Below are 17,656 nucleotides of genomic sequence, written 5' to 3' on the forward strand. Positions count from 1 at the left end.
GAGCCCAAGTCCTTACTCAGTACCCCAAACTTTTCCCAGAGTGGCCTCTGCCCTTCTTCTCTGCCCATCCCCTGCCTCTTTGCTGAAGAGCCCCAGTTTCTAGCCTAACAGATCTCTCTCTGCCACCACCACCCGGATGCCTCGCGGTCTCCCCCTTCCCTAACTGCTCATGCAGAGCTTCTGTGGAATACCCTTCCCTGGCATCGTCCACCAGAGAACCCAACTCAAGGCCACCCTCTCCCGCCTTGAAATCGTCCTATAATCATAATAATTACCATTTACTGAGCGCCTGTTATACGTCAGGAGCCTTTCATCATCATCTCTAACCCTCACAGCAATGGAAAAGGATATCTCTTTTGCTCTTTTCCAGAAAATTGGGACTCAGGGAAGTTAAACTCAGAGAGGTCACATGTTTATGAGGTAGTAGAACTGGGACTTTGACCTGGATTAAGTGGCTTCTAGCTGGGACTGCAGCCCCTGGCCTGGCTGAGCCCCTCCATGTGCTTTCACTGCCCCGGGAGGCGTCAGGCACAGCCTGCTGGCATCAGGGTCCCATATGTCTGTGCTGCCCCCTCACCAGCCCTTCCCATCACCTCCCTGGAGGGGAAGGGTCACCATCGCCTGCCTATCCCAGTTTCCCAGCCCAGGGAATGCTGAGTTTTTAGGGGGCAGCTGAGGACCAGAAGAGCTGACTCTACACAGCCATTTGATCTCTCATGCTGGGTAAGCATCTATTGAGCACCTACTGGAAGCCTAATCCCATGTGAGGAACTTGAAGGCATCCCCCAAATTGTTAGATGGGTTTCCTCATTTGTGAAAAATCAAACTAAGAGGCCAAGACAAAGGTAGAAGAAAGAGCTGGTTGGCAGACAGTGGACTGGGAGTCTTTAGACTTGGGTTCTGGCCCTGGGTTGGCCTTTAAATCCTTGAGTGCACCAGGAGGAGACCCCACCCCACCCAAGCTGAGCCTGCTGACAATACCAATAACAAGTGCAGCTACGCTTCCTGGCTTTCCCATCACCCCATTTCCCACACGCATCCTTTGCTGACAAGCTTAGCCTAGCGGGGTCTCAAGGCCAGCGAGTGAGTGAATGAGTGAGTGACTTATTCTCCCGTGAGTGAATGAAGAACAGTCACGTGGCCACTGACTTGGCCGAGGGCTGTGCGCCAGGCCCAGCTCTGAGTATTTTCCTTGTATTAACTCATTCAAAGGCCTTGACAACTCGATGACGAGCCCTGACTTACAGATGGGAAACCCGAGGCACAGGGAGGCTGAGTAACAGTTAAGTGGGAGACTCGGGGTGAGCGACTGGAGGAAGGGGTGAAAGAACAGATGCTGGGAAAGCCAGAGGGGAGTGAAATGTGGGCGTTTTCTCCCCTCTGGCTCTGCTGCCCAGGAGGGCTCTGAGGGGAATCTCAATGCTCCGTAATTGGCAGCAATTAGCGGCAGGTTCTCCTTAGCTAGCCGCCCTGCCCGATGTGCGGGCTCTGGGCTGCTGGGGGAAGGCCGCGTGCTGGTGGGTCAGTCTGAACGGCCGAGGCCTGCCCCCTGCCCACTTGGCTCTGAGAACCATTCTATGTGTGGCCCCCACCCCGGCCCAGGGCTGATCTCGGGCTGGCAGCAGCCAGGGGAACAGAAGGTTTGCTTGTCTGCGCCTGCTGCGCCCCCCTCCCCAGCCTCAGCCTGGGATCCCTCTCAGGGGCTCCTCTGGCTGCCAGGGCCTGACGCTCCCTGTTGCCATGGCACCGGCTGGAGATGAGACTCTGGGGGTTGGCTGCGGGGGGTGGGTTTCAGGGAGGGCAGCCGAGGGATGGTGGAGGCCTGGAACTCTGCAGCTACAGAGGCCCCCAGGCCCTCTGCAAACAGTGGAAGGGGTGCTGGAGCTTCAGCAGGGGCAGGCCTGGACCCTGAGCGCAGCAGGCCTGTGGCAGAGCTGACCATGCACCTAGCCTGACTACCGGGATGCCCTTTCTCAGAGGCGTCTGGGACAGGCCTCATGGTAGACCAGAGACCTGCTTGGGCACTGCCTCTGCCAGACCCAGGCTGTCCTCAGCAGGGACTCCTCTCCCCAGCCTAGACGCTGACCCTCAGACTCTGCAGTGACGTCGCAGAAAGGTTCTGAGTTCTACCCTTACTTGACTTCCAAATTCCTGGGTGAGCTGGGGTAGATCTCTTGCTCACTCTGCCCCTCAGTGAGGGAGGGACAGGACTGTAACCTCTGAGGATCCCGCATCCCTGAGAGCCTGGGTTCAGTGTGGACCCCATTAGGGTGAACCCATGTGGGGGTGTTTCTCTGTGATCAGACCTGTTTCTGGGCAGAAGCTAGGCAGTCTAGCAGAGCAGTTAAGAATACAGGTTTGGAGTCAGACGGGCCTGAGTTTGCATCCCAGCTTATCATTGGCTTATTACTTATTGGCTGTGTGACCTTGGGCAAGTTGCCATACCTCTCTGAGACTTAGTTTCCCCCTCTGTGAAATGGGAATAATGATTGTATCCTCCTCACAGGGTTGTTGTGAGGATAAAACAAAATCCCCAGGTCATCTCATTTAGCAGAGTGCCTATCTCTGAATTAGTGAGGGCTTTTGTTTGCTTTCAGATTGTGGAGCATCAGAAAAATGAATGGGAAGAAAAAATGTCCTTGTTGCAGGGTGGGGGGCATTGGCATTGGTGAATGGAAGCAGGACCAATGGGTAGAGGATATGATGAGACAGATTGTGCTCAATGGAATAAAAATTTTCAAATAGTCTGACCTCTGAGGATCCTGGGCTGTCCAAGAATGGAATGGGCTGCGGGTGAGGTAGTGAGATCCCTATCATGGGAGGTGTGCAATTGGAGGCTGGACAACCCCTTTGTTTGCAGAGAGGGTGGGGGAGATGTGAATTGGGAGTACTTACAGCCCCTCCCAGCCCTAAGATTATAGGGCTCTGTGAAAGATGGTGTGACTTTCTCCCCACTTATCCTGCCAGGTTCACCTAGCTAAAGGAGACTGAAGGAGAGGTTGGAAGACAGAGGGTGAAAGAATAAACCTGGTGAATTGTATATTGAGCTCGTACTGTGTGCCAGGCACAAGCTTGACATCTTTGCCTCCTGCCTGAGAGAGGCCGTCACATGAGTGTTGAGCCTGTGTGCTGTCAGTCTGCCCAGGATCGAGCACCAGCTCCAGTACTGGTGAAATCGTTGGGCAAACGGTTTGACCTCTCTGTGCCTTGCTTTCCTCGTGTGTAAAATGCAGAAACAACACTGATGTCATGGATCGTTCTGAGATCATTCACATTCAGGCCTTAGCCCAGGCTTTGGGTGATAAGAACTAAATCATGGGTAGTTATTCTTCTTCTTGTTGTGATTTTCAAGGCCTTCTAAGTCCTTGTTCCTTTTTGAAGGGGCCACTGGGGCCTAGCTGGGATCCAGAGGACTCTAGTCCAGGGATCACTGGGCCTGGGCAGAGCCAGGCCATATGGGCCAGGGAGTGGCCATGGGGATGAACAGGGAGGCCAGCGAGGCGCCGGGGGAGGCAAGCCGTGTTTGCTCTGCAGGCGGGTGGACAGGCGTGTGCAGTGGGCCTCCCTCCCTCCCTCCCTCCCTGACCTCCTTCTCAGGGCCGCTTCCCAGCCCATGTGGGGACCCAGGCCCCCTCCCCTGGGCCCCCAGCGGCCACGGGGCACACACTGAGCGCTTTCCCATGAACTGTTCCAAGTAGCTCGGCCTGCTCCCCCTACCCCCAAGTGCGGGTGAGGGGGTGTGCCGCAGGAGCGGGGGCTCGGACAGGGGGATCAGCCCGTTCTTTATCAGCCTGACTCCGATCCAGACAGATGTTTCATCTTATTTTGAACTTCCAGAAAATAGGTCATTTCTTTCCATTGTGTCCCCGGGGAGGCCTCCTGGGGAGAGGAGCACAGAGTGAGTGACGAGAGCATGGGGGCCTCACTTGGGCCCCTGGGGAGCTGGGAGGACAGCATCCTCCCCCTCTGTCATGATGAGTCATCTGTCAGCAGGGCCAGGGCTTGAAGGGTCTTAAAGGCTGGGCTAAGAAGCTGGCCTTTACTTAGGGCGGATGGAGAGCCATGGAGGTGCCAGGGAAGGACATGGTCAGATGGGGATTTCAGAAATGTTCCTCTGGTTAGCGTGTGGAGGTGATAGGGGAGGGGTTGGTACAATGGGGCAGGCAGAGGCCACCAAGTTTCTGCTGGAGGGGGCAGGGGTAGGGGCATCAGATTGACAGTCCGTGGAACTAGCACTGTTCTTCCACTCACTTGGACTTCCAGAACAGCTGGATCCCATGCCAAGCCCCAACTTAGCTGATTTCTGCTGCTTTGTTTGGGAGACCTCATAGGTACCTGGAAAGCAGGAAGGTCCTCTGGGTCTAGAAGCAGCATGGCAGAGAGTTGGGCCTGGGTGATCAAGCTGCATCGCTGTGTGATTTGGGGCAGTTTGCTCACCCTCTCTGACCTCCATGTGATCCTGAGGTCTGTGGGGAGATTCAGTGTGTAGGGTGGAGTGCTGAACCTTTAGCGGCAGAAGGGGCATAGGATGGAGAGGGGCAGGTGAGAGCCGCATAGCCTCAGCCCCTTCCCAGCTTTCTATCCGCTGCCCGTAACTATCTCCCAATCCAACGGAAACTGCTCTCCTTCCTGGCTCCCAGGATGGGGTTCCCCTACCTGTGTTGCAAGATTGTACCTATAACTCAGCCCACTTGGGGTAAGCCCACATGGGCCACACTCTCTGCCATCACTCTTGTACTTTCCCAACCGCTGACGGGAAGACTCAGTCTCCGGCTCCAGATGCCTCTTGCCCCTACACGCGCCCAGGACTGGAGCTGGCTGCCTTCTTCGAGCTGAGTCATGACATCCTGGCTAGGGCCCCTCCCCCGCACCCCACCCCCACCCCAGCGTTCTAACTCAGCACAGCTTCTTCCAGAGCAGGGTCCTGAGAGTCACACCATGTCAGCCCCAGAAGTGTTCCTAGGACAGCCCTGCCCACCCTGTGTACAGATGGGGAAACTGAGGCTCAGAGAGGGGCAGGACCATATAAGCAGGTGACAGAGCTGAGCTAGAACCCACATCCCTTACTCTCAGCCAGGGATCTGTCCCCAAAGTTTGTGTCGGGGGCTGTGAAGTGTCTGTGGCGTGGAGGAGAGAGGACTAGACCAGCGGGCAGGAGACCGGAGTCTGTGTCCCCCTTCTGCCAGCAACTTAGCAAGTCACCTCCTCTGAGTCTGTTTCCAATCCCCGCCAGGCTGGGACGATGCAGGGAAGGTGATATAAAGGTCTGTGTGTGGCAAGGGGGGGTTGGTATGCTGTGGGGAGGGAGGGAGCAGCAGCTGTGGTTTGAACCCTAGGCCCTGAGCCGCCAGCCTCATGTCTGAGCCGGGGCTGGAGGCAGGGGCTGCCCAGTCAGGTGTGCTTCAGCGCCCCATTGGCCAACTGAGTCCAGGATTGCCTAGGTCAAAACACTGAGACCTATCCCTGTCCTTTTCCAAGCCTCAGTTCCCCCATCTGTACAGTGGGGCACGGTAAGGGGGTTGGATCAGATAGCTGGTCCCTGAGGGCCTCGGAGCTCTGACATTCCAAGACTCTGACCCCACGGCAGGGCCTCCTCCTCCCTCTGGCATCTTGTTTATTCAGAGCATCCCTGGCCCAAGACTGCTGGCCTCAAGCACCCGCTTCTCCCTGAATCAGGGCTTCCTCCCATCCCCATTTCACTGCTATTTCTGCCCAGCCTGTTCCGCACCTCCAGACTGAGTGTCCCTCTGTCCACTCAGATATGCACAGCCCCTCCAAATTCTAAACCAGCTCAGTGCCAGCACCCAACCCTTCTACTCCACCACATTCTCATCTCAGAAAATGGTATTGTGCCTCCAGCACACACACACTCCTGCCCCCTAGTACTCTAAGCCAGAAATAGGGGTGGGGCTCATTTAGGATACCTCTGTCTCCAGCCCCGCTACATCAGATCACCAAGTCCTGTCATTCTGGGCTGGATAAACCTCAGTCCGGTCTGTTTCCATCAGTCCCCGCTGGCCTCAGCCCAGCCAAACCCAGTAAACAGAGTAATGGTGGCAGAGCAGTCCGCCTTGGCTCAATCTCTGCTCTGTGTTCCTAGGCAACTTCCATAAGCTCTCTCTGCCTCAGTTTCCCCATCTAAAATGGGACGATCCTTGTATCTACCTCATAGTGTTGTCTGAGGAACAAGTGAGTAGATCTGTGTCAAGTGCTCAGAACGGCACCTGGCACAGTAAGTACACAACACGTGTTGGATCTGTGGCTTGTCTGTGCCCGCATGTGCATGTGTGTTCAGGTGAGTTTGGGGTACCGTGTGCACATGCTCTGTGCGTGTTGTATGTGCCCAGCTTTGCTTGTGCCGGGTATACGTGTGACTTGCTGCGCATGTGCACACCTCACATGGGCACGTGGGAGAGCACAGAGGCTGCAGTCTGGGCGCCGTGGAGCTGCGTGTGTGCATGTGTGGGCGTGCACGTCTCTGGTGCCGACGTGAGGGCTGGGCACACACAGGGCCCGCTGCACACGGGTGTGTTTCAGAGCAGTGTGTGAACGAGCGCGTAGGCAGTAGCCTGTGCTGTGTGTGCACGTGCTCTCCGTGTGCAAGCCTCCCCCACTGGCAGCCATGCAGCACACCCCCGCCCCCAGCCTGCCTGTGTCGTGGGAGCCTCGGGACCCCGAGGGAGGGAAGCTGCTGCTAACGGATGTGGCCAAGATGGACTGGATTTATTTAGATTAAGGCGGTGGGAAAGGAGTGGAAGCTTGTATGAGCAGGAAGGAGAGAAGTCTGGGGCTCTGACAATGACTCCTCAAGCACGCTTGCTCTCCTGGGCTTGGGGTCCTCTGCTCACTTGGGGTTCTCCCCTGGACCAAGTGGGGGGTCCCTCTGACTCACTGTGAGGAGCTGGGCAATTACCTCATCTTTGGACCTCTGTACCCCCAACCTGGCCAAAATAGGAGGAATCACGAGAACTCGCCTCATGTGCAAAGGGGGGGATCTCTGAGGGTCCCCTCCCTCTCTCTGCTCCAAGGGCCTCCCCAGGCAGGAGAGTGTGGCAGGAAGGGGGATGCCTCCTCCCTGACTATGACACCCGCCTTGTCCCAGGTGGTTCCTCCTTGGAGCGCAGCCCTGCCCCTGAAGAAGGGCAGTGGTCACAGGCAAGTCCTCCACCCCCATATCAGCCACCTGGGCCCCTCTGGGGTCGGCTGGAAATACAGCAGCCCCTGGGAAGCACAGAAGTCTATAAGGCATTGGATGGACAACTGGGGGTGTCAGGGAAACATCCAAGATAGCCCAGGAGGTCATGTCCCAAGCCCCGCTCTGGTTCTTCCCAGTCCACCGGCCTGTGGCCCACACCACGCTTCCCCCTGCCACCTCCTGAGTGTCCACATCACCCGTTTATTTGTCTGGAAGTCATCTGGAAGACTGAAGTCCAGAGACGGAAGCAACTTGTCAAAGTACACGCAGCAAATCTGGGACCAAATGGTCAGGGGATTGAATCCATGGAATGAGGTGGGTCATGGATTCTCAGTCTACGTCAGCCTCAGGAATGTTGCCCTTCCTCTCATCAGTCCCCATGTCCCCAAACCACCCTGGCAGGAATAATAGTGACTAGAATCTTCTCTCTGGCAGTTTTAGAGCAGGATGGCTCTTTGAGATGACCCATCCAAACCTCTCCCTGTGTGGATGGGGAAACTGAGTCCCAGAGAGGGCTGGAGACACACTCAGTCTCAGAGTAGGTCTGAAGCCCCATGTGAAATGCTCATTTCATAAAGAGAGAAGCCAGTCCAAGATCCCTGGGTGTCCATACTCTCCCGAAGGTGGCTGCACTCTCCCTGAGCTCTTTTGCCCAGCCCATCCTCTCCCTGCAGCCTGATTCTGTCTTTTTGCTGTGTGACTGGGCCATGACTCTGTCTGTCTCTGGGCCTCTGCTGCCTGTTCAAGAAGGCCCCTCCCAGCTCAGAGTCTCAGGGACTCTAAGCCCCCTTAGCGCCAGGCCTAGCAGGAGAGGAGCCAGGGTCGGGGGTGGTGGGGGAGGCCGCTTGCCCGCCCAGGGGCCCAGCCCGCAGCCTTCCAGAGCCAGGCCAGTCCTAGTTGCCGTGACCTCCCATCTCCAGGCCAGCCGACCAAATTCCTCCTTTAGAATAATAAACAGTGTGGCCAGCCAGGGAGGCCAGGAGGGGAGGGGCAGGGAGGCTGAAATGACCCCCTCCCCCAGCCTCCGCTGCTAACGATTTTCTTTGGCTGAGATCTCTGGTAGGAAGGGGGGATCCAGAGGGGCACCCACCAAGGGACAGATAGGCCTCCGTGGTGGATGCTGGCTCCGCCACGGCGCTGCTCCCTCCTGCTGGAAGAGGCCTGGCATCCAGCTGGAGGGCTGGGGCAGGAGGGATGGGAGAGGAGGGCACTGTGGAGGGGGCCTCAGATTGGCTGGGTTTTGAGTCTAAAGCAACCGGGAGAGGGGACCCTCAGGCAGGCTGGTCTGAAGGGATGGGGAGAACGAGGAGGAGGAGAGCAGATTCATTCAGGGAGCTTCTTAGGGCGCTGGGCAGAGCTGAGACCGGCGATCCCCAAGCCAGGGCCCTTGCCTGTGTCCCATGACTAACGTGTAAATGCAGCCCTGTAAGTGGGATACTTGCCATCGTCCCATTTTGAGAGCTGGAGACTGAGGCCACTGAGACAGTGACGGTGCAGGAGGTAGCCCTTCTGGGGCTCAAACCCAGATCCCAGCCCTGGAATGGGGACTGAAAGGGATGAGATGAGAGTGGAGTGGGAGCAATCGGTGTGTGGCCTTAGGAGCCGGGCCAGGCAGGGCAGCCACTCAGGGAAGGCGGGAGCCCCACTCTCCCGGTCGCCTTGTCACCTGGTCTCTCCCACATTTCTTGCTCTATGACCCCCACCCACTTCTGGCCTTCCTGTTGATCCTGCAGTCAGACCTTTGCAAGCCTGGCTATTGATGGTTATTTTGGACCCTCGGATGGGGCTGCCAAGGGCAGGGGTAGGGCAAAGACACACGCAGTGCGATCTATCTCTCTCCATGTCCCTGCTTCTGTCTCCCTCTGCCTCCATCACCGGGTGCTTCCTTTCTCTCTGTCTCTCGGTGTCTTTGTCTTTCTACCTCTATCATTCCAGTCCCTTTGTCTCCCTCCAGGACAAGCGCCGCTGTGTAGCCTCTGGCAAACTTCTTCCCCTCTCAGAGCCTCACTCTCCCCATCTGGACCCTGGAGGTGTGGGTGGGGGCTTTGGATTCAACAGTTTCCAAGGACCGCCGAAGCCGTGCTGTGCGGGGTGGCCTCCCCTGGGCCCAGCCCCCCGCCCCTCCCTCCTGGGCCTCCCTGGGCAGCTTGGGGCTGAGTAAAGGGGGCCAGTGCGGGGGGGTGCCCCCCACATTCCACAGCCCCCGCTTCCCTCCCCAACGCCGCCTCCACTTCCTGTTGTGCTTGTGGAGCTGTGGGAGTTCTCTGGGTTCTGGCTTACCCCCTCCTTCTCCCCTAGGCCTTTCATCACACTTTCCCAAATATTTGTCCTGGCAGATAAGAGCCTGGTATTGGAACTGTCACCCGGAGGACAGGCTGTTAGAGCTGGCGGGCCCCTGGACACCATCCAGCCGGAGACCCACCCCCCACATGCATACAGAGAAACCAAGGCCCAGGGAGAAGCAGGGGGCTCAGCCAAGGCCATCAGGGAGGTAGAGGCAGAGCCACAGCAGGGTCCAGGCACCCGGTGAAGGGGCCCGGCACAAGGGAGGGAGCTCTTTGGGCATGAGTGCCCTCTTGGTGGGGGCTATGAGTAGCCTTTGACTTTAGCCCGAGGGATCCAGAGGCTGGGTGGCTCAGGCTGGGGCTTGCTCTGCAGGACCCAGGCAAAGATGGGCCCTGGCGCTGCCTCTGGCTACTCTGGGCCCTGACCCCTGTTTAACTCTGCAGGATACCATGCGGCCTCCGAGTGCCATGCAAGCTCCTGTCCTCAAAGGTAGGTAGACTCGGGGCAGGGGTAGAAGGCCCTGGGGAGCCACCAAGTAGGACCTGGAGCTGGCGGGGTGGTGCATGCCAGCACCAGGGCCCGGGCACTGCTCTGCTCTTGACCTTCAGTTCCCTGCCTTTCCACTTGCTCTCAGTGGAGGCCTCTTTCCACTGCCCACCCCTCAGCTCAGAGGCGTCAGTCGACCTCTGCCTGTCCAGAGACATCAGCTCAAATCCTCGGCTTGGCCCTCCACACCGCATGTCCCCTCACCAGCAGTCCCCACCCCATTCCCCAACAGTCACCGTGGTCTCCCATCTCTTGTCGGCACTCATTGGTGCTAGTCCGGCCAGTCTGGTTCCAGTGGGGGACTCCCCTTCCCTGCCTGGACCCCTCATTGGCTGTAAGCTCCCAAGTCTGGGTGTGCTTCTCCAGGCAATCAGTGCTGACCAGGCAATCAGTGACCAGCCAAAGGCCCACTCAAAGATGACTGACCCACTGGCTGAGCACCCACCCGTCTAAGTGGGTGCTTATTTTCACCTCATGTTCCCTGCTGAAGTGGGCCAGGGTAGGGAGGGCAAGGCTTACAGAATCCTTCCCCGGGGGGTGTCAGCAAGGGGAGGGGAAACCAATCACTTGACATCCCCTGATCCCCAGTCCCCTTCAGCCTCCAGGGGCCTCAGTATCTTTTGTGCCCCAGTCTGCCTCACTCCGGACTACCTTGGCCACCACTTCCCCAAGCAGGGCCGTCTCTGGGCTTTGGGGCAGAACCTGGACATCTGGGGCAGCTGCAGGGAAGAGGCTCAGAAAGTGACCTGGGAAGTAATGCAGGAACTGGAGGCCTGGGAATTGCTTCCCGAGGATTTCCTGATGCCTCTGAGAGAACATGCCTGCAGCCTGAAAGCTGCACTGCAGAAGGACTCCAAGGCTGGGGGTCTCTAGGCACTGAGATCAAGAGGCCAGGAGGCCAGAAGGAGTCCCTGGAGACCAGGCCCTGGGCAAGCAGGTCTCAGAGCCATGGGTTCCAGTCTGTATTCTCTATGGATTAGGGAGGTGTGTTCTTCAGGGTCAGCTGTGGGGAGAGGTGCTGATGCTCTTGTGCCCTGATGTCTGATGCCTCCTCTCCCAAAGGCCAGGTGCTGTTGCTGCCCTTGCTGTTGTTGCTGGGACCACAGGCCTCCTGCGGCCTGGTCATCACACCCCCGGGGCCAGAGCTTGTCCTCAATCTCTCCAGCACCTTTGTTCTGACCTGCTCGGGTCCAGCTCCAGTGGTGTGGGAACGGATGTCCCAGAAGCCCCCGCAGGAAATGACCACGACCCAGGACGGCACCTTCTCCAGCGTGCTAACACTGACCAATGTCACTGGGCTAGACACAGGAGAATACTTTTGTACCTACAAAGGCTCCCAAGGGCTGGAGGCCAGTGAGCAAAAACGGCTCTACATCTTTGTGCCAGGTGAGGGCCCCCGGCCTGTGTACTCACTCCCTTATTCCTCTTCTCAACTACAGGCATCTGGGGGAAGCTCAGAAAGTGCCTTACTGATATGGTGAAACACAGCTGTCTCAGAAATGCAGATGAATCAGGGAATCCAGCCTGGTTCAGTCCAGGAGTATGTTCACTCCCACCCCTTGCTCTGAATATTTGTCTGCTCCCTGCCAGCCCACCCCATTCCTGGTTCCTAAGAACTCTGCATTCTCAGCTGGTTCCAGTACGCACCCTCTTGGCCTCCACATCTCATTTTCCCCATTCTCCAAGCTCCAGGTACCAGCTGCCCTTCAACTTGCAAGTTATCTTCTTTCTCAGGCCAGTGCTGTCCATATCAAATGCTAAAGCTAGAAGGGACCTCTGTGAGCATGTTTATTCTGTAGTGGGTAGACTGAGGCCCAGAGAGAGAAAGAGACCTGTTCAAGGTAACAGAGCAAATCAGGGCATAGCCAGAAACCCAGCTCCTCTGACTCATATTCTTGGCTTCACCTATGGCAGATCCCACTGTGGGCTTCCTCCCGGTTGACCCCGAGGAACTATTCATCTTTCTCACGGAAATAACTGAGACCACAATTCCATGCCGAGTGACGGATCCGAGACTGGTGGTGACGTTGCATGAGAAGAAGGTGGATGTCCCGCTGCCCATCGCCTATGACCACCAACGTGGCTTCTCTGGTACCTTTGAGGACAAGACCTACGTCTGCAAAACCACCATCGGGGACAGGGAGGTGGATTCGGACGCCTACTATGTCTACAGCCTCCAGGGTGAGCCCCCTTTCTGGCCTGGTGCTCAGCAGAGGCAAGTATGACCCTCCACAGAGGTACAGACCTTTTTGGATAATACAGTGTGCAATTCCATTTTTCACTGAATTCTCACTACAGCCTTGGAAGGCAGGTGTGTTGCCCCATTTTACAGATGAGAAAACTGAGGCTCAGAAGGAGGATGGAGTATGTCCAAGGTCACAGGAAGCATTAGTGGTGGAGCTGAGCTGTATACTGCGGTGGGCAAAGGCACAGGCTTTGAACCAGTGGGGTTTGAATCCCAGCTCTGCCACTCCCCATCTGAGTGACTTTGCACAAGACACATAATCTCTCTGAGTCTGCTTCTTCCTCTGTAAAATGGGGATAATACTGACTGCTTACCTAGTGGGATTATTGTGAAGATTAAATAAAACAGAAGATGGAGAGTACGTGGTTGTGCTCAATAAATTTCTTCTGTACTCAGATGCCCAGAGAGTACTTTGATTTCAAAATTGTTACCCCTTCTAGAATGTCAGCTTCGTGAGGACAGGAATTTTGTCTGTTGTGTTTCCTGCTAAAGCCCCAGTGCCTAGAATAGTAGGTATTTAATAAATATTTGTTGAAAGAGTGGATCTTCCACACCAGTTATCCCTTCCCTCTCTGGACCCCCACCCCCTCCCTAAACGGATGTGCTGGTGGCTGGGGGGTGACTTCCTCAGCCCTAAGCCAGTCTCTTTCCACCAGTGTCATCCATCAACGTCTCAGTGAATGCGGTGCAGACTGTGGTCCGCCAGGGGGAGAACATCACCATCATGTGCATTGTGACTGGGAATGAGGTGGTCAACTTTGAGTGGACATACCCACGCATGGAGGTAATGCCGGGCCATGGGTTGGAGGAAGGGACAGGCAGGGATGGATATTTCAGCTTGTAGCCTGACTTCTTGGACCTTTCCTGATGTGGGTGGCTTGCCCCAACTTTCCCTACAGAGTGGGCGGCTGGTGGAGCCAGTGACCGACTTCCTCTTTGAAATGCCCCACATACGTTCTATCCTGCACATCCCCAGCGCCGAGCTGGGAGATTCAGGGACCTACATCTGCAATGTATCAGAAAGTGTGAGCGACCATCGAGATGAAAAGGCCATCAATGTCACCGTGGTCGGTGTGTGCCTTAGGCTTACCCCCAGCCCTCAGTCTGAACTGGACCCAGACCTTGTCACAGCCCTGGGGTACTGTCAGCCGTGTTCTAATCCATCTCAGCCTTAGTGCCAACCAAAGCCCCATTTTCAGGATAAACCAAAACCAAAGCACAGTACCAGCCCCCAATCCAATCCTAATCCCAACCTAGACTTCCCGCCTAGCCAGAACCCGAGCCCCAACCCGATTTCTAAATCCCAGCTGCCATCCCTGGCCCAGGCAGCCCCATCCCCAAATTCAGCCAGGCTGTAACTCATCTCCACCACAATCCTGAGACAGAACACACCAAAGGGCACTACAACCCCAGTCCCAATCTTGAATCCAGCCCCCAAACCAATATCAGCCCCCAATTCGGCTCCTGCTCCAGTCCATCACAGTCCCAACCTGAACCCCAACTCTGGTAACTCCATCGCTGGTTCAGTTCCTAAAGCCTGAGGCCCCGCCCCCAGGAGGTGCGGCCCCATTGGAGGCCGGGCATAGCCCCGCCCCTGACGGCCGCCCCTTGCAGAGAGCGGTTACGTGCGGCTGCTGGCAGAGCTGGACCCTGTACAATTCGCGGAGCTTCACCGCAGCCGGACACTGCAGGTGGTGTTCGAGGCCTACCCGCCGCCCACTGTCATGTGGTTCAAGGACAACCGGACCCTGGGTGACTCCGGCGCCGGCGAGGTTGCGCTGTCTACGCGCAATGTGTCTGAGACCCGGTGAGCAGCTGCCTGTCCTCTTCATTCTTGAAGTTATTATTCTCTGCAGCCGGCAGGCAGCCCACAGCCTTAAGCTACTTGGCAAACCTATCGAGGCCCATCTTTCCTGAGAGCCTACTACATGCCAGGCGCCCTACCAGGGGCCTGTGCCAGGCACTGGGGATGCTGCATAGACCAGAACAGACAGTTCCAGCCTTCCTAGAGTTTCCTGTCTAGAGGGGAAAACGGACGCTGGTCATACGATCACCCAGATGTTTAGTTGTCCTTGTGATGGGTGGAGTCAGCAGGAAGCAGCCACGGAGAAAAAGGCAGGATGACTGGAGAAGAGGGTGCCAGGCAGGCCACTGCCACCTATGCAAGAATGGTGGCCCTGAGGCTGGAGATTAGCAGGCTGAACTGAGGTGCTGCATGTTAGGATAAAGCAGTGTCAGGCCTTTCTGAAAGGGATGAGATGTGGACGGATGGAGATGGTGCTTCCCCTCCACCACGCCCCCCACCCCATCCGTCCTAACCCTCCCTCTCGGCTCACTGGAGCTGCCTATGGGTGGGGATTCAAAAGTCCTGGCACTGCTGCTGATACCCATGTGACCTTGGCACTCCCCTTCCACTCCCTGGACCTTGTTTTTCTGTCTTTACAAGGAAGGTGGGGGCTGTAGGAGTTCTTCCAGCTCTGACAGCTGGGTCTCCTGGCCTGTCCTCCTCATCAGGTATGTGTCAGAACTGACACTGGTGCGGGTGAAGGTGGCTGAGGCTGGCCGCTACACCATGCGGGCCTTCCATGAGGATGCTGAAGCCCAGCTCTCCTTCCAGCTGCAGGTCAACGGTGAGGAGCCTTCCACCCTGCTTTCCTTCCCCTGACCCTCCCACCCCCATTCTCTCGCCATTCCTCCACTGTCCATCCACCCACAGGAGGAGGAGAAGAGAGAGTCCAGGACTCAGGAGGCTGGGTTCTAGGCCAGGCTCTGACACTGAGCACTGCTATGTGCACATCCCCTCTCTGGGCCTCAGTTTCCCCAGCTTTATGAGAAGGTCATTGGGCTAGATTGGTGTTTCCAAAACCTCAGGCATTCACATCCCAGTGGCATGATTTTTCCTTCTCACACACCATTTACACTATACTACTAATTAGATATTTATTGAGCAACTACAATATGCCAGTCCATTCAAGGTTCTTGAGGCCCTGCCATTGTGGAGCTTGCATCCCAGCGCGGGGAAGATAAACATTCAAAAGTAGGGGGAAAAAACAGCAAACTATGTACAAGGTTAGAAGGTAACAAGTGCTGTGAAAGAAAACAAACAAACAGAAAAGCTGGGTAAGGAGGGTAGAGAGTCCTGGGGGCAGGGGAGTGGGGAGAGTTACAATTTCAAATAGCATGATCAAGATTGGCTGCATGGAGATGCCATTTGTGTGAAGACTTGAAGAAGGTGAGGGCATTAGCCAAGTGGCTATTTGGGGAAAGGGCACACCAGGCAGTGCAAAGGCAGGAGCAACGCAGAAAGCCTTGTGTAGCCAGAACAGAGTGAAGGGGTGAGCGGTGGGAGATGAGGTCAGAGCTGAGACGGGGCAGTTGAGGGCACAGGAGAGGGTAGATCGTGTAGGCCTTCCTGGGTGCTTGTATGGACTTTGGCTTTTACTGTGACTGAAATGAAGAGCCACTGCAGGATTTTGAGCAGAGAAATGACACGATTATGACTTAATGTTTTGTGAATTGACTTTCTAAAAATAAATTTATTTTGAATGAAAAGTGAACTTCTCCACTGTAGATGGAAAATCAGCATCACATGTCATAAATATAAAGCAGCCACTAAAATAAACTCTGAGAAAACAAAACAGTGCTATTAAATTCTAACTCCATGTTCTTGCAGGTTCAGGGCTCTGATCCTGAGGCCTGCCCTCTCTTTGTTAAAAGGGAAGATTAGCAAATCTCAGAGAGGTGTTAAAGACAGACTAGCACCCTACTGAGATTTTCCCTTTGAAATACCCAGAAGGGGAATCTGTCAGTTTTCACATGGTGATTCCTGGTATTTAATGTTCACCTGCAGTCTGAAGCTCCCCTCCCCCCAAGGGAGACTCGGACCAGGTCCTCCCTGAGGGCCTTTCTTACTGACTGTCTATCCTGACCTCTCCACCTCTTGGCCCGTGCCCCTCTCCCTGCAGTGCCTGTCCGTGTGCTGGAGCTGAGCGAGAGCCACCCTGCCAGCGGGGAGCAGACAGTCCGCTGTCGTGGCCGGGGCATGCCCCAGCCACACCTCAGCTGGTCTACCTGCAGCGACCTCAAAAGGTGAGCAGACCCTGGGCCAGGGTCTCCCAGGGTACCCATAGCTGACTGGAAGAACCCAATGAAGGTCATCTAGTCCAACACCTTCCTCTGGGAGCACTGTTCCAGGCTAGAGCCATATCCTAGAAGATGTGGCTTCTTGGAGATGCTCGGCATGACCTAAATTGTCGCCTTTCCTTACCTTGACCCTGAGGGTCAAAGGAAGGGAGTGGATTTTGCAATCCAGGTTCTCAATTCTGGGGTAGGAGCGCCCCTGCTGGTCAGTTGAGGGATCACGGGAGGAGCCAGCTCAGGACCAGGCAGTGGGAAAAAGGAACTGGACGCGCCCAGCTTCCTTCCACCACCACCCCGTGGCTCTACCTGCTTTTGGCCTCAGTTTTCCCACCCGCATAGGGAAGCAAGGGACTGGAAGCCGACCTGGCTGGTTCTCCGGCAGGTGTCCGCTGGAGCTGCCTCCCACGCCGCTGGGGAACAGTTCCGAGGAGGAGAGCCTGCTGGAGACGAACGTGACATACTGGGCAGAGGAGCAGGAGTTCGAGGTGGTGAGCACACTGCGCCTGCGCCGTGTGGCTCAGCCGCTGTCAGTGCGCTGCACGCTGCACAACCTCCTGGGCCAAGACGTTCAGGAGGTCACCGTGGTGCCACATTGTGAGTCCTCCGTCCTCCGTAGCCCCTGACGACCCCTCACCCCCACCTCAACCCTGCTGTACTTGGAACTGTGCCTGTGTGCCCACAGCAGGCTAAAGTCAGCATTCAGGGCCACGGCATTCGGGAGCATTGTGGGTGTATCTTCCCAGGCATTTGCACAGCAGCACAATATTGGCACACATGTGTACATCCACGAGTGTGTGCGTATAAACCATGACAATGAACAGTGCTATCTTCTTTTGTATGTACACTGTATGTATGTCCTGAGCTGTGTACGCGAGCATGCCTGATCCTTGGACACGGGTGCAAGCCCTGCAAGTGTAGATTTGTAAAGCATGTAATGAAGAATGCCCAATCCCCACATACACGCATAAAGCTAGAGCGTGTGTCTGTAAGCATGTACACAAGCATGTTTATGGGTGTAAACCCACTTGAGGGTATGTTTGTAAACCATGTACATGAGCACCGCAATCCCCGGGCAGGTATATAAACCCACGTGTGTACGTCTGTAGGCGTGTACATGCAGGTGCACAATCCCCATGCAAGTGTGCAGACAATGTACAAGTCCCGTGCACGTGTGCACACTGGCATAGTGCACGTCTGTGAGCGTGGAGAGGCAGCACACCTTTTTGTAAAACTGTGCAACCCAG

At 56.1% G+C, this 17,656-nt stretch overlaps 1 protein-coding gene across 5 annotated transcripts in view; it reads left to right on the forward strand.

Annotated features, from left to right (window-relative positions):
• The window catches only part of PDGFRB (platelet derived growth factor receptor beta), a gene marked incomplete at its 5' end in the record, with an annotated part of 38,930 nt that overhangs the window by 6,709 nt on the left and 14,565 nt on the right, over positions 1-17,656 (forward strand). Inside the window, 10 exons of one of the 5 annotated variants that reach the window (XM_082454082.1) lie at positions 6,101-6,189; positions 9,925-9,970; positions 11,090-11,413; positions 11,942-12,208; positions 12,929-13,056; positions 13,172-13,343; positions 13,887-14,079; positions 14,787-14,902; positions 16,238-16,361; positions 16,795-17,006. In XM_082454082.1, coding sequence (XP_082310208.1) covers positions 9,931-9,970; positions 11,090-11,413; positions 11,942-12,208; positions 12,929-13,056; positions 13,172-13,343; positions 13,887-14,079; positions 14,787-14,902; positions 16,238-16,361; positions 16,795-17,006 — 1,576 coding nt within the window. Of the gene's footprint in view, positions 1-6,100; positions 6,190-9,531; positions 9,687-9,924; positions 9,971-11,089; positions 11,414-11,941; positions 12,243-12,928; positions 13,057-13,171; positions 13,344-13,886; positions 14,080-14,786; positions 14,903-16,237; positions 16,362-16,794; positions 17,007-17,656 lie in introns of those variants that run through there. The other 4 variants (XM_082454081.1, XM_082454083.1, XM_082454080.1 and 1 more) reach the window with 4 other exon arrangements.

Source organism: Balaenoptera physalus, assembly GCF_965194825.1.
Source record: "Balaenoptera physalus genome assembly, chromosome: 3".
NCBI classification, from domain to species: Eukaryota; Metazoa; Chordata; class Mammalia; order Artiodactyla; family Balaenopteridae; genus Balaenoptera; species Balaenoptera physalus.